At 38.7% G+C, this 22,745-nt stretch overlaps 2 protein-coding genes across 3 annotated transcripts in view; one reads left to right on the forward strand and one right to left on the reverse strand.

Moving 5' to 3' along the window:
- psen2 (presenilin 2) overlaps positions 1-18,019 on the forward strand; it is a 49,343-nt gene extending 31,324 nt beyond the window's left edge. The window contains exons 8-12 of one of the 2 annotated variants that reach the window (XM_039738636.1): positions 881-955; positions 1,317-1,418; positions 5,235-5,353; positions 8,150-8,309; positions 16,738-18,019. In XM_039738636.1, coding sequence (XP_039594570.1) covers positions 881-955; positions 1,317-1,418; positions 5,235-5,353; positions 8,150-8,305 — 452 coding nt within the window. In that variant the 3' untranslated portion in view covers positions 8,306-8,309; positions 16,738-18,019. Of the gene's footprint in view, positions 1-880; positions 956-1,316; positions 1,419-5,234; positions 5,354-8,149; positions 9,443-16,737 lie in introns of those variants that run through there. The other variant, XM_039738635.1, reaches the window with a different exon arrangement.
- On the reverse strand, positions 12,630-22,745 carry dpy30 (dpy-30 histone methyltransferase complex regulatory subunit). The gene is made up of 5 exons (XM_039738637.1): positions 22,564-22,745; positions 16,210-16,250; positions 14,633-14,680; positions 14,412-14,554; positions 12,630-13,395 (listed from the first exon to the last, which is right to left on the reverse strand). The coding sequence occupies exons 1-5, from the start codon at positions 22,571-22,573 to the stop codon at positions 13,323-13,325; spliced, it is 315 nt and encodes a 104-aa protein (XP_039594571.1). The 5' UTR covers positions 22,574-22,745; the 3' UTR covers positions 12,630-13,322.

A 22,745-nucleotide genomic window follows, 5' to 3' on the forward strand; every position in this document is an offset into this window, starting at 1 on the left:
TAAAGATCAGGGTTAAAAGCTGAAGCAACATTACTAAACAAAAGACTAAACTTAAAAAAAGAAAAAAATCTATAAATCAAATGATTACAAAATAAATAGTTTAATCAAGTCAGCATATGTGAAACTGGAAATTCCAATACATTTATTCTACAATTTTCATTTCATTAGAGTCAGAATCAGTACATTTTTTTACCAACTCCAGTAACTCAATAATTGCTTTCCGACTCCACAGTAGTTTTGTAGTTTGGACCTTTTGACTTAGTGTGCCTTGTGTCTGTGGGAGGGGTGCATATTGGACCAGACTGGGTGATGCCGTTTAAAAGAAATAAATAAAGCACTATTTTAATGAGGTGAATCTTGACGACTCATGTAAGTTGTAATTAGGAAACAATTAACAGAGATTAAACTTCAACAGAAATGCTTAAACAAAAATACAATACAAACTGGGCAATAAACAAAACCTTGGGGTAGAGTCCATCAACAAGCCATAGGTTTTAATTTATGACTTTGTCTGGTGGTGTGGCCACATGCACTTGTAGGTGATGTCACAGTGGCCAGCTTTAAGGATGAAGGATTTGTCAGAACTTGAACAACTTGTGCCCAACACCCTGTGGTTTAAAGTTTGGCATAATATAGTTATCAGAAAAAAAGTGATAGATAGATAGATAGGACGGCAGAGTCCATTGTGATTTGTGTCCCAACCCCATTACTGACTCTTTGTGTGACTTGAGACTGTAGAAGTGTGGAAAGAGTTGTAATTTGCAAGTCATGTTGCTTAAAGTCATCAGCTAAATAAGTAATGGTAATGTAAACTTTTAAGCCGGTAGCAGCCTTGAGCTCAATTGAGATATTTTCTTTTTCTGTGCTTTTTCCTTTGCAGCAGCAATGATATGGTTTGTGGGGATGGCTAAACACTCTTCAGGAAGCTTGTCCTCCCAACAAGAACAGGACTCGGGTCAGTTTATTTTTTTAAATATCCATTTGACAACTTTGTGGCATTTACACTGATGCTATGATGCCTGGGTGTCTCTAGGAATCAAAAACAACTGCACTGTAATGTGGAATGATAAAGAGCAGGGCTCCACTTACTTGCTTATTGGCTGTCCAGAGAAATGGTTTTGCGCTGTCCCATGTCAAAGGTGAAGGTGAGGTGAGGTCGACTGTGGAGTCGGCATATAAACATGGCTTATGAGGAGGACCCCACGTTTAAAGACAGATGTTCAGTATGCACAACTGGGGTTTCTGTGATTATTTTTTTTTTGTAATAGATATATTTCAACTATTTTGATTTTATTTGCACATTCCAAAATATTTAGATGAAGAAGCTTGCAACAACCGGCCTGAAGATGGAGACTTGTCCAGAAATACAGCGGCATCTGAAAACAGGGTGGGTGCTGTAGAAGAGCTGGAGGAAGAGCGTAAGTTACATTTTTATATCTAATTTCTTCATTTTTTGGATACATTTCAGTAACAAGCTGTGTTTCCCAGTGTTGCTGGGTATTATTTCAAAAGCTTTTGTAAATTTTACTTTACACTCGTCTGAGCAAGCGATGAGAGAAGCAGTTGTAACAGACGCGTCTCCCTGCAAGACTCGCAGAGAACAGCAGCCTTATGAAATGAAGGGGATAATATGATGGGATGAGAGGAATCAGTGGTATAAATGATCACATCCCATTAAGGTCATGGCCACTCATTCTGCCACTGAGTCATCAAGCAGACAGCTTTAAAGCTACCCTCGGACATATTAACGTAAAAGCTCAACAACAGAAACCCGATACTATCTGATCTGAGTTTTCCCCGTCTTCATAAAAATATGTGCAGTCTTTTATGAGTGAACCACAATACAAAAATACATACTGTACATACAAACAGCGCCAACTCTGATTTATTCATATAAATGTAGCCATTTCCCAGCATTGCCAGGATAGTATTTTAGAACTTTGCTGTTAATTTTACTTTACAGTTGTTTGAGTTATCAACATACACATACCCTTGAGTGAAGTAGTTTGAACGTAGATGTCACACTGCAAAACTTAGAATCATAAGAAACTGCAGCCATTTGAAATAGCATGGGTCATTTTTTGGGATCAGAGGACTCTTTTATATAAACATGGAACTTCCTTTATCACATCCCACTAAAATTGTAGCCATTATTTCTACTCATAAGCTGTCCCAGTTGGACTGTCATTCACTTTCAGCAAATTAGCTTTAAAGTCAAAGAGGGGCTTTACGCTCGACAATATCGAGTTCCCTGAGCCCTCCTCACCACTGCTTCAAGACACCATTTTTACATTCTGTCACTTTATGTTAAGACATGACACATCAGACAGACAATCCACTCTTCTGTTTGTGAGGTGTGAAACAACCACTTTCCTTATTCCTCATAGCTTCATTATATGCATTATACACTCAGGTCTGCATTCATTGGCAGTTCTCACGTATACGTGAGACGTCCAGCACAACTTAACACAAAATCAAACATGTGGAGGCGAGGTGTGGACTGTTCAGATTGAGACGCTGGGTATGTCAGACTAGACGGTGCCTCCGACTTGGACTTGTAATGTGACAGAACCTTAGTTGAGCCCAGAGATATGACATTGACCCCCCACCCTCCACAGGCAGAATTAATGTTTCTAAAATAATTTTGTCAAAAAAAGGCCATAGCTAATGTAAAATAAGTATATGTTGATAATCAATGCTCATGATAATTAAATCCATCGAGCCGTACACATCTCATTCTTGCTCATCACTTATTCTTAAAACAGAACAAACAAGCATTCTGCATTTCTTCAATCATGGATTACTTTACGGTTTTTAATTTAGCTTGAAAGAGGTCATTTCAATTTGGATATTTTATATACAGTATTTTCCTTTTTTTACACTTCCTTGGAGCAAATCTCTATCATGTTACACCCCATTACAAAATATTTAATAAATAAAAACAGGATATGCCTCTTTGATTAAGTAAACAAACAGTTAAGCCAATCTCCGAATGCACCCAAATGCTTACTTTTGCCAGCTTGTTAAAAAATAAAGTGTTTGTTTTGCCACAATTACAATAATTAGACAAACAAACTTAAAAAAGCACCTCTGCCATTTTAATACCACTAATGGTGTTTTGTGTACTTTTTCATAATTTCAAACTTTCAAATGTGTTAATTTAAGATTTTACTTTACAAAAGGAGTATGCTATATGAAGTAAATATGTAGCAGCATGGTTGGGACTCTCACAAAATGCAATTATGTTTTAAGGTTCACCTGCCCAGAGCTGTGGAGTCGGCACAAAACCTCTGACTTCAACTCCAACTCTGACTCCTCAGTTTCTGGTGCCACCAGAATGATCACACATCCCGACCATTCTAGTTTTTGGTCAAACAACCACTTACCTTGTTGACCGTATCTGCATCCTATATTGTATACACTGGGTTGTGGTCCCGTAATTCGCTGTTTGGTGGAGCAGGACATTAATTTTAGGTCAGGTCAGGTTGGGGAGCATGGACTGCTACAGTGCTTTGCCACACTCACCACATGACGAAACAGCTCAGGATCCCGGTTGGCAACCCCAAGCCAGACATGCGGTCCAGTCCCACCCTCCAGAAAAGACCATCTATCTGCCTCAGCCAGGTATTACATGGGTGTCCCCTTGGCCTGGTCCAGCTGCTCAGGTCCTCAACATTGAGGATCCTGTGAGCCAAGTCACCATCAGGGTATCGCACCACATGGTTGTACTGTAACTGATGCTTCCTCACAGTGCAGGTAATGTGCCTCATACAGGACTCCATGAGCAACCTTGCGTTCAACACAAAGTCAATCCAGTGATACCCAAGGATTCTCAGAAGAGACACAGTACCACAGGAGTCCCGTCTTCATCTCCAGTCACTGGATTTAGTCCATGTCTCACAACCATATAGCAAAACAGGAAGCACCAGGACTCTAAAGACTTGGACCTTCGTCCTTTTGCAAAGATATCTGGAGCACCACACACCCCTTTCCAGCGACCTCATGATCCCCCATGCTCTCCCAATCCGTCTACTGACTTCATAGGTGGTTTCACCAGAGACATGAATGTCATTGCCGAGGTAAGTAAACCTCTTGACGAGAGCGACCCTCTCTCCGCAGACGGACACACTGCTGATACTGTAGCTGTGCCCAAGAGGTCATTAAAGGTTACATTAGGTAGCAGGTAATAAAGTGGCCACTGAGACTACATGTTTGTACTCACACTCCCTCTTACTGAGCCAATATAGAGTCACGAGTTTATTCAGACATGTTAAGGGAAGATAATAGAGTCTCTGGGGGAATTTCAGGTAGACACAAGATGAACAGGTCAGCTCCCCGCAGATGTTTTACCAGACCTGGTGTTGAATCAGAGTCACTGAAACTGTAAGACAACTGTGCAACCTCAAACAGTCTTATCAACAAAATATTTAACAATAACATCCTCAGGTGAAGAATTGTTGCAAAGTTTGGAAGAGAATAAGGCACAATATTTTAATTTAACAAAAGGGTGGTCTTCTTAGCATTAATGCTGATCTAGAACTTTAAAATGAAAGTCCTGAATACCCAATTAAAATGACGCAAACTCTGTATAGCTTGAAAATCTTCCCCCTACTCTTGCCATGCCATAAATCTGTCTCAAACTACTTAGTTCATACCAAACAAGACTTCGGTCATGTCTGGTGACTTTATTGCTTACAGAGATCATTACTTGTCTTCTCATTAACAGTCTGTCCTTAAACTCCATGTTACTCCTTTAACAAAAACAGGACACAAGTCAACATCACCTTCTCATAACACTAATGACTGCCTGTGGAAATATTTTATAGGTATCATATACTTAATAAGTACCTATAAAGATACAGATCTGGTTAAAATGTAAAGAAAATAACTAGTATAAAACTATTTGACATCCATGAAACTCATTTCATTACTTACTGCTAAACTACAACATATATTTTCCTAGTAGTAGGATTTAAAGTTAACAGAGCAGCATACAAACCCTGAACAGAGACATATAAATATGTAAATATAGCCACATAAATACAACACAAATTGAGCAGATATTCTTCCGCAAAAACAAAGTTGGACATTGACAATTATAAAACACTATGGAGGAATGAGCTTTTGCTGAAAATGTTCCCGAGTTGTAGTAGAAAAACTGACCAAGTGATTATTGAGCTAGATGTGCTTCAAGATAGTAACACTTACATAGCTGTGTGTGTTTGTTTCTCCAGGAGGTGTCAAGTTGGGCCTGGGGGATTTCATCTTTTACAGCGTCCTGGTGGGCAAAGCTGCAGCCACGGCAAGCGGTGACTGGAATACAACTCTGGCCTGTTTTGTGGCAATTCTAATAGTAAGTGACAGTGTGACAGGGTCAAGAGTCCGTAACGTTCATGGAGAAATCAATGGAGCCTTTTTCAAATCTTCCAAATCACTGCATGTTTTTGAAATGAATGCTGGTAGACCTCCATCCAAATCATAAGGGAAAGCTGAGTGAATCTGTAACATCAAAATTGTGCATCCTGGAGATTTAGTAATGATAATATCTGAAAAAGTCATTAGCCGTCAGGACTACCATAAGCACAGTCCTGTATTTGTGTTAGTATTAGTATTATTATTATATATCAGTTATTCTTTTCTATTTGTGTAGTTAAGGGGTGAAAGCAAACATTTATGTGTTTTCAACCTCTGAACCTTTTGTCTTTCCGGCTAAAATGCGAACGTTTCATCCATCATCTGCACTTCCATTCTATCAGTCTGTCTGCTCTCATGTGTTTCTTATTTTTTGTGTATGATCGAATTCCAAAATTGCAGTAAATCCTTGCTGGGCTCGAACCATGAATGCTACTTCTTTGTATTTCCTGGTTTACTGGTGCTTTCACAAATACAGTGGTGTGAAAAACTATTTGCCCCCTTCCTGATTTCTTATTCTTTTGCATGTTTGTCACACAAAATGTTTCTGATCATCAAACACATTTAACCATTAGTCAAATATAACACAAGTAAACACAAAATGCAGTTTTTAAATGATGGTTTTTATTATTTAGGGAGAAAAAAAAATCCAAACCTATATGGCCCTGTGTGAAAAAGTAATTGCCCCCTGAACCTAATAACTGGTTGGGCCACCCTTAGCAGCAATAACTGCAATCAAGCGTTTGCGATAACTTGCAATGAGTCTTTTACAGCGCTCTGGAGGAATTTTGGCCCACTCATCTTTGCAGAATTGTTGTAATTCAGCTTTATTTGAGGGTTTTCTAGCATGAACCGCCTTTTTAAGGTCATGCCATAGCATCTCAATTGGATTCAGGTCAGGACTTTGACTAGGCCACTCCAAAGTCTTCATTTTGTTTTTCTTCAGCCATTCAGAGGTGGATTTGCTGGTGTGTTTTGGGTCATTGTCCTGTTGCAGCACCCAAGATCGCTTCAGCCTGAGTTGACGGACAGATGGTCGGACATTCTCCTTCAGGATTTTTTGGTAGACAGTAGAATTCATGGTTCCATCTATCACAGCAAGCCTTCCAGGTTCTGAAGCAGCAAAACAACCCCAGACCATCACACTACCACCACCATATTTTACTGTTGGTATGATGTTCTTTTTCTGAAATGCTGTGTTCCTTTTACACCAGATGTAACGGGACATTTGCCTTCCAAAAGTTCAACTTTTGTCTCATCAGTCCACAAGGTATTTTCCCAAAAGTCTTGGCAATCATTGAGATGTTTCTTAGCAAAATTGAGACGAGCCCTAATGTTCTTTTTGCTTAACAGTGGTTTGCGTCTTGGAAATCTGCCATGCAGGCCGTTTTGCCCAGTCTCTTTCTTATGGTGGAGTCGTGAACACTGACCTTAATTGAGGCAAGTGAGGCCTGCAGTTCTTTAGACGTTGTCCTGGGGTCTTTGTGACCTCTCGGATGAGTCGTCTCTGCGCTCTTGGGGTAATTTTGGTCGGCCGGCCACTCCTGGGAAGGTTCACCACTGTTCCATGTTTTTGCCATTTGTGGATAATGGCTCTCACTGTGGTTCGCTGGAGTCCCAAAGCTTTAGAAATGGCTTTATAACCTTTACCAGACTGATAGATCTCAATTACTTCTGTTCTCATTTGTTCCTGAATTTCTTTGGATCTTGGCATGATGTCTAGCTTTTGAGGTGCTTTTGGTCTACTTCTCTGTGTCAGGCAGCTCCTATTTAAGTGATTTCTTGATTGAAACAAGTGTGGCAGTAATCAGGCCTGGGGGTGGCTACGGAAATTGAACTCAGGTGTGATACACCACAGTTAGGTTATTTTTAACAAGGGGCAATTACTTTTTCACACAGGGCCATGTAGGTTTTGAATTTTTTCTCCCTAAATAATAAAAACCATCATTTAAAAACTGCATTTTGTGTTTACTTGTGTTATATTTGACTAATGGTTAAATGTGTTTGATGATCAGAAACATTTTGTGTGACAAACATGCAAAAGAATAAGAAATCAGGAAGGGGGCAAATAGTTTTTCACATCACTGTAGATGTTTAATTCCACATTAATAAACTGGATGGCTTGTTGAGTAATTCAGTTATTTGGATACGGTGTGTAAGCTCGACACACCTGCTGGTTATTGTATTTTTTTCTTCTGTTTAACCAAAACTTTTAGTATTCAGAAACTCCATATACTGTTAAGTCAAGTTAACTGTAATGCACAAACAACATTTCATGAACATCCACTCCACTCACCCACTCATTTCATGAACAGCTGTTTCGGAGTATTGTGTTTTTTTTGTGGTGTAGGCCCTCCCATTACAATTTCTCAACGAAATTCTTCAGACTTTGTGAAGCCTGTAATTTAAATTTCATGAATAAAGATATAAATACAACATTTCAAGAAAGTAGATAAGACATTTTGTGTTGGTCCACCATCACACCACACCTGCCGTTGTTTCCATTAAATTACTGAGGCAGAATGCCACCAAACCACGCACTCCCAGATGCAGATAGACAAGATGTGAACTCAAGGATTGACCCGAGTGTCTTAATGTGCAAAACAGATGAACAGCATCAATCCAAGCCGAAAAATTCAAAGTACAGAGTCTGTTAAGATTGTATTTATATAGATGTAGTATGTATGTGTTGCTTTTCTCCTAATATTTCCCACTTCTTCTTTCCTGACCACCTCAGGGCCTGTGTCTCACTCTTCTCCTCCTGGCAGTCTTCAAGAAGGCATTGCCCGCTCTTCCCATCTCGATCACGTTTGGCCTCATCTTCTACTTCTCCACTGATTACCTCGTTCGACCATTCATGGACACCCTAGCCGAACATCAATTTTACATTTAGCCTTGTAAGTCTTAACATATGTTGGGTTATTCTGATACCACGGTGTGTAATATTTATGAAAAGGCTAACATTTTGAGTTCAGACAGCACTGGGACCTTGAATGGTACTGATATTTTCCCAGCTTATCCATCTGCTCAGCAATTTATTGTTCTATGGCGGTGGTGCAAATCCTGGAATTAACAGCCCAATGCCCACTGTCATAATTTAATTTTGAAATATGAATTGTAATGGTGATGTCTTGGTAGCCTGGCCAAGATAAAATAAGTGCCATAGCCTAGGGCTGAATGAATGGCCCTGAAGTAAGTAAGCAAGTAAGCAAGCAAGCAAGCAGCACCTCACAGGGAGGAATGGAGAAATGAAGAAATGAGTCACTTTTTGCAAAATTGGGTGGGCTCTCATGTACGCTGGCTGTGCCTAAAAGCGGAGGCCGATATCCACTGGAGTTTAAATTGATGACACAATCTCAAGGAATTTTAAGGCAGCGTCATGAAGAAATCCATTTTTAAATATTATGAGACTAATTTGTAGATGGTAAAATCCTTTTTATCCCCACAGCTGTTTTACTTTATTGAAGGAATTTGGACGGATTGAAATTTCATAAATGAAATGTGAAGGCCGTTCTGTTTTTTTTAAATAGATTCTTAAACAGATAGCTGCCAATTTTACTTTGAGTAATAGCAACTGCTTCTAGTTAAATATGGGGACGCATTCCCAGTCTAACTGGTTTATTTATTTATTGGTTTGGATCTGGTATGATTGAAGCCATTTATCTCACTGAATAACTACTTGTCAATACTGCTGTGGCAATGGTACTTGTTTATTTTGTAATGAAGTTAATACTTTGAATATGTCTATTTATTCAGTGTATGAAATAACCTGGAAGATTGCTGTGCACCTCAGTAAGGTAAAAGTCATGAAGAAGCAGACTAATATGAACTATTTTGCAGGAATAAAGTAAGGGGTTTTAAACCAAGTCTACGAATTAGGACAGCCATTCAGTTCAAGCACTGGTGCTCTTCTCATTTTTCTCTACCTTTTTTTTTTACTATTTTATAAACCATAAAAGAAAAAAAAATTGAAGAACATTGGTGCCTGAATTTTTAAAGAGGAAATAAAAATGTGTTGCGTTTCTCTGTCTGCTGTATTTGCTTTCTTTCATGTCTTGCACTGTTCATCTTTTACACTTGTCTGGAGGCGACATGTAACATCAGTTACCATCAGAGGCCAGCTTACTTATTTCAAAATCAAATCAGCAAAGTCATAAAGAACAGAATACGTGACTTGCTTCCGTGTTGACATGCTCATTCACCTCGTTGATGACAGAAGTCGAGGCAGATGGAGCCACAGCATTTGAAGCTGAGACCACCTTTATGCCGCTAAACTAAAAACAGTTTGAATTTCTTTTTCTTTGTAATACAAACTCTTATCTAAATATTTACACTTTCTACTTACCTGGGACCTTTATCTGACTGTGTATGCTCTGCAATGACTATTATGCACGTGTGAATAATTATTAGAAAGGTGATACAATCTTTATACATGATGTTAGAAACGTGAAACAATTTTTATACATAATCGGCAGACCAAGTTGTGGCCTTTCATACTTACGCACGAGGGCCACAGCAAGCCAATAGGGTGAGAACGTTCTAGAAATTGCCAGAACCAGCATTAAGGGCATATGCTTTTTGTTTATCAAATACTTCAGCAATGCTGCCAACCACAGAATGATACACCATGCATAGAAACATTGAGGGAAACGGTAGTGGAGCTGCAGCGGTAGTCGTCCCTCAGCTGTCATCTTTCCTGAACTGATGCTGCAACCAATAAATGGCCACAAAGTAGCAGTAAGTAAAAAAAGTGCCTATGCAATGGAGCATTTTTATATGTTATCATCTCACGGGGTCTCGTATGTTTTGTAACTCACAGAGGGCCCGTTATCGTTTGTTTTGATTGCCACTGTCCCACACGGCAAATTCACATGCATTCGGCCCACGCTGCCTTCCCTTGCACAGACCACAAAGATCAATTTGTGCTGCTCTACCACAGCACTTGAAGTATGCACACTGGTCACCCGCACCAGACCCTCAGGCACAATTTGTGACTTTTGTGACCAATGTCCAACCAAATGGAGATGCAAGTCCACACGATTGTACTTGCATTGTGCTCCTCCGGCCTACAGTGGAGTCACAGAGGATTCAGAGCCCTTCACTTTCTGCTCACTTTGTGTTGTAGGTTTAATTTTAAATGGCTAAGCAAGCTGTGTTACCCAACTTAGCTCAGGAAAATGTATACAGCAGTGAGCCTTAGTTATACTGCCAGTGGTTGATCGGATGTATCAGAAGTACTATGGAACGAAGTGCTTTACTGTAGACGAACATAAGACACCAAAGGAGATCTTTGATATGCCATTCATAATTACACGTTAATTTCCCGTTAGAATAACTTTTGCAATTAACAAATCTCAGAGACAAACATTCGAAAAAGTAGTTTTATTTATTAGAAAGAAAAAAAATTCAATCACGGGCAGTTATATGTTGCGTTGTCACGATGCAAGTTCAAACACAGGATCAAAATTCAGTGCAATATTGACAAAAAATTAATTCCAAATATTGTTTTTACTGAAGTTTTTAAGTAAAAGTAAGTTTAAAAAATATTTGTGCATTAATTTCAAAGCCAAACAGAATGAAAAGGTATAACGCAACAATACCTGTAATGCAACATGAAACATCCATCCATCCATCCATTATCCAACCCACTATATCCTAACTACAGGGTCACGGGGGTCTGCTGGAGCCAATCCCAGCCAACACAGGGCGCAAGGCAGGAAACAAACCCCAATTTTCTTTCAACTTATTATTACGTTTTACTATTATTTTACTGTCGTTAATTACTCACTCAAATGTAAGTTAGTTATTTTTATTATGCATATGTAACAATGGCTATATAAATAAGCTGTTTAAAATTGTACATCCGCTTCCCCATATGTGAGCTGCCGACCCGCGAAGTGGCTATTGCATAGTGCCCGCCTGGGGGTTGGTGAGCAGGGGGCAGAGCCCCCTAGTGTGTATATCATTTTTTTTTAAACACACTGGAGCTCCATACTCTTGAATGTCATACATACAATTGTGCTGGAGTAAAATATTTGTACTGCAGATCAATTCCTCCTTTTTCCACTGAATGACTTAGGCTTTTGTTGATGACCACTGCAAAACAGAATTTTACAGGAAGGCATATTCTTTTGAATAGGAAAAACACTGACCACCTTAGCAGAAACATTTGGAAAGAAATGTAAAACCAGTCTTAGGGTTGCCCAAAAGATCAAAAATGAAGGTTTGGGGGAATGTCAAGTCGCACCAACAATGACCTTGCTGGCTAAAGTTCAAAGTGCTGAGCTCTGAATACTGCCTCTATTCCACAGGGTGGCCACGTGCACCTCATCAGTAAAGGAAATACAAAACACATAACACAGGAAAATATTTGAGACTGGAAGAGGATTAAACTTTCAGCAGATTCAGGATATTGGACAGCAGGCGCCACACAGTGCCTATGCCTCACACTGTTACTGACCACTGCCTGGCACATGCCAGTTGAATGGCAATTGGCACCCCTGGCCTTTCTTAATATGGCCAACAATTCCATTTCAAATCACTTATGGAGAGCGTTCTACCACAAAAGATTCTGTTTAGAAGCTTTTCATTGGACTGACCAGTACATTCATAATAGAAGACAAAATTAGTAAATTGTGATTAAAGGCCATGTCACATTAGATGACTTGGCCAGCTATTTTAAGTCATAGTTTTCCTTTAAATAATCTTAGCGAGCCAGAGGCACTCGGTGGTGCACTCACATGAACTATAGTCATTTAGTTTAATATACCAAGCAACTCGCTCCAACCAGTCTACAACTACCTCAGACAAAAATGAAATCGGTTTGATTTTGTCTTTACTCACAGAGGTGGGCAAGTACAATTAATATAATGCAGTAACGAAGAATAAGGTGTTTTTGAAGTCACAAACAGAAGAGACATCTGTCTGTCTGATGTTTTACATTTCACAAAAAGCGGCATGTGGGGTGGCAGAGACTGTACATGAACTTGCAGAACTTGTTAACCATTTGTACAGCACCAGCTCCATCAGGCTGCATGGCATCGATTGTCACAGAAAGGGGTTACCACAACCCTGCTAAAAGATCAGCACAGTCAGTTTGACATGTCATATAAACTGCCATGGGGTCCAGCAAGGAGTTGAGCAACTGCATTCACAAAAAAAAATCCTTTTCAAAAACTCTTAAATGAGAGTTGCACAAAAAACAAATTCACACAACCTGGTGATGATACATATTTATTTTCCCTCTACAATAATTTCTTATTTTTAAATTGCTCATCGTTGAGTGTAACAATGAATGCTGTGAACCCTCTAGTTTATTTCAAGTCAAATCTGGATCATAATGATAAAATTAAATCTACAGTAGAAAAACTGAACACTTTAGGAACATTTGGCTACAGCTATGGCTTTTAGCCATGCTCTTTGCATGCTTTACTTTTCTACTCCACTTGCTTTGTATGACAAAAGCAAAGAAGCTAGTGAAGTTTAATCCATCTTGCATTAGCAGGCTTAAAAACCAACTTATACAAAAAAACCAACTCATACAGTTGCAACTAAAACATTACCCTGTACCTTTTCAAATTCCTTGCAAGTCCAACTATCCTTATTGTTAAATAAAATTCAGTACTAAGAAAGCAATTACAATAATTGTGTATTAGTATATAAAAATATTAAACATGTTTACAGCAGAACAAGAGGAAACATGACCCTGTGTTTCTGAAAATCATGTCTTAAATATGAATTCATTTTCTACATGTGGCTCCTAGAAAGGTTTGAGTAAGTCAGATGTTTTCTATGTACTTGCATGCATTTTCAGTTGGTGAACAGCAATTCAGCCAGTACTGAAAAGCTGAAGAAGTCCTCAAGAATTAACTGCTATACTTGAACGCTTTGCCAGATTGTTGAAATAGATGTTAATTCCGGTCCTCAAACTGTGACTTGTTCTTGAGAAGATAAGCTGCTAGAAACTCTATTGGATTTGGAGGTCTGTGAGAAGAAAACCAAACACAAATTAAACCAACAACCAGACGATACTTAAAAGTACCAATCACCTACAATGTTAAACAGCACAGGCTTCAGCTCCTGCATCTCTGAACTGGATGAGAAGCAAAAAGATGAATTGACTGATGCAATATTTAAAGCACAAAAAAAAATGCTGACTGAATGCAAGACAGATGAAAAAGGTCAGAGTATAGCTCACATCTAAATATATACTGAATTAAAATTTAAAAAGAAATGAAAATACTATCTGTGGGGAACAAAGACATTAGTACTCATACAATAATTATTAGATCTGTCTGAAGTTCCTAAAATTAGTCCTCCCATGTCACTTGTGGCTACTGACTTAGAAATCAGTGAAGACAATTTTTATCTGTTAATGTGTCCATAGCTAAATGAACATGTTTTCACGTGTCTTCCATATAATGTTTCAACTTGAATTTATCTAATAAAAGCTTCTACCCAACAGCAACCTGCAAAAGCTATCCATACTCTATACATTTATCTTAAGTCAGTGGCAAGATGACAATGTTGAGTGTGCTAAATTCAGTGTCACAGAATAAACAAATTAAGCTAATGAACTGAACTCTGAATAATAAATGAACTATGATTACAAAAATACCTGCCTAAACTGAACCAGAGTAAAGAACCGCCAATGGCCTAATGGAAATAATTGGATATACTTTGCAGATAGTTTGAATAATTCCCACAGAAAACGTCAAAATTGACCATCTGGCACTGTCTTTAGAGGTTCACTTTCTACATAAATTGCTTTCTTTTAATGTAGAAGGCTGATGACAGTCACTCACATCCTCTTGAGCAGTTACGTATGTTTTTGGTTCAGTGGTGGGACTACCTGAACTCTCTATATGTTGTAATTTAATAAAAATATTAATTTCCATTAAATATACTGTTGTGATAATTCTCTTGTACCATGAATGACTTAAAGATGACAGAAAGGTACCTATGTTTTCTTCTCTTCTGGTCTACAATACCACACATACCTTTCTTTTGCAAGTACGGACAGTCCTTGAAGAAGAATGGGCACAACAGTCTGATCCAGGTATGCACGAGTAGGAAGAGACTGCAAGTCCACTTTTTGTTTTGAGACCTTTTCAGCACAGGCTTTTTCATTTTCAGCTATCCTCTGCAAATAAAAACAACACAGTCAAGGTGGCAAAAACACAGTTACATGATTTAACATTTGCACTCCTTCCGGTGGTACCTGTACATTCTCCGTAAGACCATATTCTGCATGTGGGTTTTCTGGGACCTAAAATTCAAGCACAAAAATATGGAAGTGTGTTAAAATGAACAAATAACTTATTTTTATAGCAAAAAATATACCTTTTTTTTTTTTTACTTGGAATCTTTTGCTTTTCTTTGGTCCCTAGCTGGCGTTTGGTCTGGACCTGGTCCTAAGCCCGTATGCTGCTGTGGGTGCCAATGGTTGTCGGATTTCATTTTGCAGGTGTTTCCATGCAAGGCGATCCATGGCGGCTGTTCTGGCCTCGTCGAGGTTGAGTCGATAGTTTCTGATGTAGTCTTCGACCTGCTTGAGTCACGTTTTCTTTGGTGCCGTTCTTTGGATTCTCCACTGGGTGGGTCGATCGCACCAGAGGAGTTTGTGTGGTAACCGGCTGCCTTCCATTCTGCAGACGTGGCCAAACCACTGTAGTCGTCGTCGTTGGATTTGCTCCTTGATTGTTGGCTGTTAATCACACCGGCGATGGATTTCCTCATTTCGTATGCGGTCTCGGAGTGAGATTCGTAGGATTTGTCGCAGACATCGCATTTGGAAGACCTCAAGTTTGTTGAGATCTTGCTTGAGCAGTGTCCACGTCTCGGATCCATAGAGGAGAATTGGCAGAGTCAGAGTTCTGAAGAGTCAAATTTTGGTCTTGTTGGAAATATTGGTTTGCTTCCACAGGCACCACTTTAGGGAAGCAAATGCCGCGGTTGCTTGACCGATTCGACTGTGGACCTCTACTGTGGACGCCACTTTCTTTTCCTGGACCAGCGACCCAAAGGTTTTTAAATTCTTGGACCTGCTCGATCTGCACACCATCGAGTTGCACATTGGTCTGCGATCCGTCTGTGATGGATAGAAGACGCAATCTATTGTCATTGATATGTCCATGTCCAAACCGGCCTATCGAGTTTTCCCATCCTGTTCGATTTGTGCCGATGTGCGCATTGAAATCACCAGCCAGGAGGATCACATCAGTCTGTGGGAGGGAATCCAGCGTTTGTTGTAGTTGGTTGTAGAAATCATCTTTGACTGGATCCTGACAGGTCTCTGTTGGAGCGTAGACGGAGATGATGTGGGTTTTGATAGTGCCTTTAATGGTGAGGACTGCTAGACGGTTGGATATTGGCTGGAATGCAATCACACTCCTGGCCGCGTGACTGGTAACCATAAGTCCGACACCTGCCTCTTTTTTGTCTCCACCTGAGTAGAAAAGTGTCATTTAATCGTCAATGGCCGGTGGTTGGACGACCATCGTCCCTGATCCTGTGAGTCGTAATTCCGATATCGCTGCGATGGTGATTTTGCAGGTTGTCAATTCCTTTGCGATGATTTCCTTTTGTCCAATGTGGTGACCAGTTCAGACGTTCCATGCGAAGTTCTGTTTTCGGCGTGGAAAGTTTGGGTCTTACTTGGAATACACTATGCATTAACTTAATTTTGGTCAGATGTAACTTTATACACACATTAAAGTCATTGCATTTTGTGGTTACATCAAAACTCTGAGAAATGCAATAATTTAAAAAGTGAATGTGCAAAAATTCAATACTTACTGATGTATGACTCTCTAGGGTCTGCTCAGCATCTGCATGATCTTAACAGAAAAGGAAAATTTTAATTTAATGGGTTCAAACAACCATGAATGAGGTCATAGAGCTTCAAGGAACAATAGTACAGTACAGTTCACAAGACTATTTAAGTTGTAGAATAAAAACAGTTACAAATATTACTGTTATATAAAAGCACATCCCATGAAATGATTTTTCTGTCGTAACATATTTTTAAAAAATCATATTAAAATTTGATCTTCATTTAAAAATACATAAAAATGACATAAAATAAGCATAATGAAACATTTACATTTTTTAGTCTATTGTACAATTTAAATAAATTAGAAATAGAAATTTTGCATGTGGAAAAAAGCAAGTAGACCAGTACATTTACCGCTACCTCAAATACTTCAATGTCAATTCAGATGCACCAGATCAGGTACAAGTAATAAGAAAATCATGAGAGGATCTTGAAGGAATATGTCTTATTTAAGCCTCAGATAATTAGTCTGTTTACTGTTTGTTGTTTAGGTGTTTGTCATCGTCATGCCAAGATCAAAAGAGCCATCAATGGCTTTCAGACGAGTGGTTACAGATGCATACAAGAATGGGAAGAGAGTATCTTGAAAATTAACCACTCTACAATTGGAGAAGTTGTTCAAATAACTGGCAACTTGTCCAGACCATGATGCCCCAGAAAATTCATACCAAGAGCAGAATGCATCATGCCAAAAGAAGTCTCTTAAGAAATTACATCACCAGACGTACAGATTGCTTTTGTGACTGTTGATGCAGAAGTACATGAGTGTGCAAGGAGGAAACCTTTGATGTCCAGAAAAAACGTCATGTAAGACTAAAGTTTGCCTATAACCACCTAAGCAAAGACCAGGACTTCGGGAACAATGTGCTCTGGCCACACAAGACAAAGTTAAACTTAAGACAACATCTGACCAGAAGAACCGGATGTCAACAGTGAAGCATGGCAGTGGAAATGTTTTGGTTTGGGGCAGCTTTGCTGCATCACTATAATAGAATCCACTGCAAATTCTTAACCTCAGCCAAACGTATGCCGTGCAAAATGACACGGACCCTAAACGTACCAATAAAGTCACCAAGGAATGGATGAAAAGAAAGAAATCTAGGGTTCTGTAATGGCCCAGTCAAATTTTGAAATTGGCTGTACACGCAAAACACCCCTAACCAGTGGGGTCAATACAACCAATAAAGCCAAGAATGAACTCACTTTTTACATAGATGGAAATCTGTTCATTTTTTGCAAAATAAAGTCAAACTTTACTTCTTTTTTTTTTTTTTTATAATGACATCACCTTTATGTAAAGACCAGACCTTGACATATATACATTTTTTAAACTTATGTGGACAACTATGTACAATTCTGAAATACTTTTAATGGTGCTGTAATAAAATGAAACATGTTTAATTTATATATAAAAAAAATGGACTTGGGAGAGTACAGTTCTTTTAGGCACTCTTTTTTTTTTTTTTTTTTTAATGGTTTCTACCTCATTTATCCCATGAGGCCTGTCGTAAGCATGTTATGGCAAACACCAAGCTTCTTATGACTTTTTGTAATTGGCACCCCAGGGAACAATTCAATTAAACACGGGCTTAGAGAGTGTGAATCTTTGAAACATACACACAGAATTTTATTAATAAGCTAACAGCAGTTTCTTTCTCTGTTAAAAGAAAAACAGAAAATATTCTCTACAATATTCCATAGGCATTTATTAACATAATAAAAATTATTGGCAGATTAGGAGTAGTCAGGATTGTATTATGACATAAACATGATTCAATCATACTAAAGAATTCAGTCCACTTATGTACTGAATTAAGGGATTTTTTTAACTTTTAAATCTGAGTGCCAAAACAGGAAAAGAGACACCATACTGGCATCCAAGTAGAGGATTACAACTTTAAAGACAGCAGAGCCATACATAAACAATGGCCATCTAATAAAAAAAGCTATTAAGGTTTTTGTTTCCCATTCTAGAGTATTTCTCACATAAATTTAACTAATAGAGAAAACCAAACATTGTTCAAAAAATAATTACCATTCAAAACAGGGAATATGTTTCTGAGGTTTATCAGTGCCTAAGGTCTAGCGAGGCTGACAAAAATACATTTTTCTTTATAATGGGTGCAGCAGGAGGACATGAGGGTTTTTGGAAGGGTAGTATGAAAAAAAATCACTTAACTTATCCAAAGCCATGAGCACAAAAGATTGAAATGCATAGCTGAAATATTCCTAAAAATGTATGCACCAAGTGTACTTTATACAGATGACACGATAAACCTTGATGAATTCTTCAAACGGTACAGTTTAAGATGTTTAATGCCACCAATTGACATTGTGCTGAAAGCAGAAGTGTTCTATACATTATGTCTTATACTTTTGATATTTTCTAGTGTTCTTATAGTTCTCAATGGTCCAACAAACAAGTCCTTTGCATAGTCACAAAATTGAAATTTATCAAACCACTTTGTGGCCCTTCTGTTACAGATTTACTGTACTGTAGATTCAATGTATGCCATAATGGCAAACACACGATCAGTTTTACATAACTACTGAAAATGCATTTAACATAAAACACTGCCAAGTCATTATATATACATTCAGCACATTGACTCAACCTTCACAACACCCTGAAAACTGTCACATCTTTGTGCCTTATCCCATCAATTGACAAGCTCACCTTTCATTACTTCCTCCTTTCTTAAATATATATTTGCTGTCAGTCATCTCAGTTTAAGTGTTTCATAGGTTGGTATCATGAGGAATATTCATGTATTTTTGGACCATAAAAAGGCAAGTTCTCCATGATGTGTCAACAGCGTTGTTTATAAGCCATATGTCAGATGGCATACAACCACAACCAAATAGTGGGCAGTGCCGCATTTGGACAAACTTGCAATTATGTGGAGACCCATCATAAACATGTTCACAACCCAATTTTGGCCATAATCCATAGTTTAAGAAACAATGATTAAATTGATGGCTTTCTGAAGTGCCTTGTGATGAGACAGGCTATTAAAAGTGCTATATAAAGTTTATTAAAATGTATTCTTAAATATCTCGCTTCTGATTAGAACATTAGAGCACTCTAGACGAGAACAAGCCATTCAGCCCAACAAAGCTCGCCAGTCCTATCCACTTATTTCTTCCAAAAAAACATCCAAGTCTGGTTTTGAAAGTCCCTAAAGTCTTACTGTTTACCACACTACTTGGTAGCTTATTCCAAGTGTCTATCGTTCTTTTTGTGAAGAAAAACTTCCTAATGTTTGTGCAAAATTTACCCTTAACAAGTTTCCAACTGTGTTTACGTGTTCTTGATGAACCTATTTTAAAATACAAGTCTCGATCCACTAGACTAATTCCCTTCATAATTTTAAACACTTCAATGATGTCACCTCTTAATCTTCTTTTGTTTAAACTGTAAAGGCTCAGCTCTATTAATCTTTCCTCATAATTCAACCCCTGTAGTCCTTGAATCAGCCTAGTCGCTCTTCTCTGGACCTTTTCTATTGCTGCTATGTCCTTTTTGTAGCATGGAGACCCACACTGCACACAGTACTCAAGATGAGGCCTCACCAGTGCATTATACAGTAAAGGTTGAGTATAACCTCCTTGGACTTGTACTCCACACATCAAGGTGCTATATAACCTAACATTCTGTTAGCCTTCTTAATGGCTTCTGAACACTGTCGGGAAGTCATAAGCTTAGAGTCCACTACGACTCCTAAATCCTTCTCATAAGGTGTACTCTAAATTTTTCTGACCGCCCATTGTGTATTCCAACCTAACATTTTTACTTCCTATGTGTAATACTTTACATTTACTGACATTAAATTTAATCTGCCACAAGTCTGCCCAAGCCTGTATGCTATCCAACTCCATTTTGTAATGATATAATGGATTCTAAATTATCTGCTAATCCACCTATCTTAGTATCATCTGCAAACTTAACCAGCTTGTTACTTATATTCCTATCCAAATCATTTACTCTTAACATCGGCCAATTCTAAAGAGGTTCCTTGCACCTTCACCCTCTGCTTCCTGTGTCTGAGCCAATTCTGCACCCATCTAAAAGCATCACCCTGAACTCCCACTTCTTTTAATTTGATGCCCAACCTGTCATATTTCACCTTATTAAATGCTTTCTGAAAGTCAAGATAAATAATATATGCTTCACTTTGATCGTATACTTTTGTCGCCTCCTCATGAAATTGCAGCATGTTAGTAAAACATGACCTCCCTCTTCTGAACTCAGTATATTTAGGAAAGTAATTTATTTAAAACAAAAACACAACATACAGTATGTAATACAGTTAGTCAAAACTGGAATGTTTGGTATTAGGCCAAATTAGTAAAAATGCGGAGCTTTTATGTCGAATATGAAAAACTGTTTCCATTTGTTTCCCGTACCAATCATGGGTGATGCTCTCAAACTGTGCATTCTGTTCTAAAGGAAATAAACACATTACACTGCATTGCATTATGGGCCACGGATTCCATGTTTAGAGGACTGCAATGGTATGTTGCAATAGTGACATACCCAAGGAACAGTTAGTTGAAAGTTGATTGCTGGATCATGGCTATTTCATAGCCCTTTAGAAGTGAAATCAAAATCAACTTAAACTTTCACATGGCCTCATACAACAATTAATGAAATACTCAGAATAATTAGTTTCTTCAGAGTATATATGCCTCTCTCATATTGTGGTCAGAGCCCAAAATCAAGACAGGAGAAGACACTGAAACAGCCACTCAAAGAGGAACCCTGCACCCCGCTAGTCCTCCCATTCCACTCTAACACTTCATCTTTCCCATGGGTCATTAAACGAAATTTCCCCATTTCGTATGCTGATCCTTTCACGGGCCTCTTTTTCTGAGATCCCTTTCCATCGACCAGCCTACCTATGCAAACCTCTCATCCACAGCTCACATTCTCCCCTGGGCTGTAACTGGAGACGCTGTGTCACTTTCAAATATGTCATCAACAATATCGCACCGTTTGTAGCTGGTCCCACTGGTAAATTCAGTATTAAACAATGGCCCTCTTGCCGATCTTAAAATTCTACTTACTGCATTCCTCGTAGAAAATGCCCAGCCATATACAAAGGTAAAATAAGGGACATGGCTAATAGACTGCTTCAGGGAGCACATTAAGATCAAACACCTTACAAAACGTACTGCAGAGCACTTCACATCCCTTCATCATAACCACACTTATCTCTGTTCCGTCTCATTCTTACACTGGAATCGCTCGTTTCTCCATATCTCAATTATCAACTGGCTTTTGTCTCTCTCTCCCTCCCTTCCTTACCCTCATCTTCTCCAATAGCAGCTTTTTACTCACCTTTTCACCTGCCCTGGCTTTGTTCCCTCCTTCCCCGTCTGTATTTTTAACTGCTCTTACCATTTCAGTTGCACACCTTGGCTGTTCAGCCAAAACGTTGTCTTTAAACTTCTTTTTTTTCAGAGTGGACATAACCTTTACTATACAACAACTATGACAGACAAACCTTGAGGGGCCTGTAAGTTTTCAGATATAAGTGACGGGTAAAAAGTATAATGCATCGGTTGCAAATGGAAGCAAAATGTGTAAATATGCAGTTACGTACAGCTATTAGCTTCTCTGGTTCCCCAGTAAAGCACGGTTAATAACGTCGTTAAATATACATATACCATTAGTAAAAACACACAAAAAACGAAACTTATTACAAAGAAATTCACAAATACGCTTGTTTCCCTTTCTCGATAATTTGCACACTATCTCAGAAAACATAAATTGTTTTGATAGATAGACTTCGCAGCAGGAACAATGCGATTTGTGATTAATAGAGCTTTAATATAAAGAATTATATGCATTTTATGACGTTAAATAACGATCAGCATCGATATTCACTTTAACACGCACAATTATTAATGGCTTTTTAACCTCCACAAGGAATCTGAACGAGTAGTCGGCGCTAAATCCCTCAGTCATACTTGCAGGTTTTCCGTGCCCATGCGAGAATGCCGGTGGTCAGAATACGTTAGTCCCCGGGCTTCTACACATTCTTACTAAATAAACATTTAAAACGACGATAGAAAACCAATTACTTAAAAATTTAAATCAAGTAGAGTCGATTTTTGGGTATCCGCTTAAGGAAAAACATTACTCGCCTTGACAACAGCCGTTACCTTGTTTACCTTAACACTTTAAAGCAAAGGCTAAATGTCTGGTAAATGAAATGTTTTTGAATGTCCAAGTGATCAAATAACAACTTTCACTGAAAGAAAATAATTCGGTGCGCCCTAGTCAGCAGGAGAAAGCGCACACTAGTACGTACCTTCCGCCATGTTTGTTGTCGTTTTCCTACCGTTGCCAGGCCTGTGCAGAAAAAAACCGCCCAATCGATCGTTCAAACGAGGACAGCAAACGTAACTAAGCCGCCCGCAAGCGCGTAAAGCCAAACCCACCCAGAAAAAAAAGGAAAAACTGCTGCCTGTCTTTCAGAGTAGAGGCGGTCTA

Source organism: Polypterus senegalus, chromosome 16 (genome assembly GCF_016835505.1).
Source record: "Polypterus senegalus isolate Bchr_013 chromosome 16, ASM1683550v1, whole genome shotgun sequence".
Lineage (NCBI taxonomy): Eukaryota > Metazoa > Chordata > Cladistia > Polypteriformes > Polypteridae > Polypterus > Polypterus senegalus.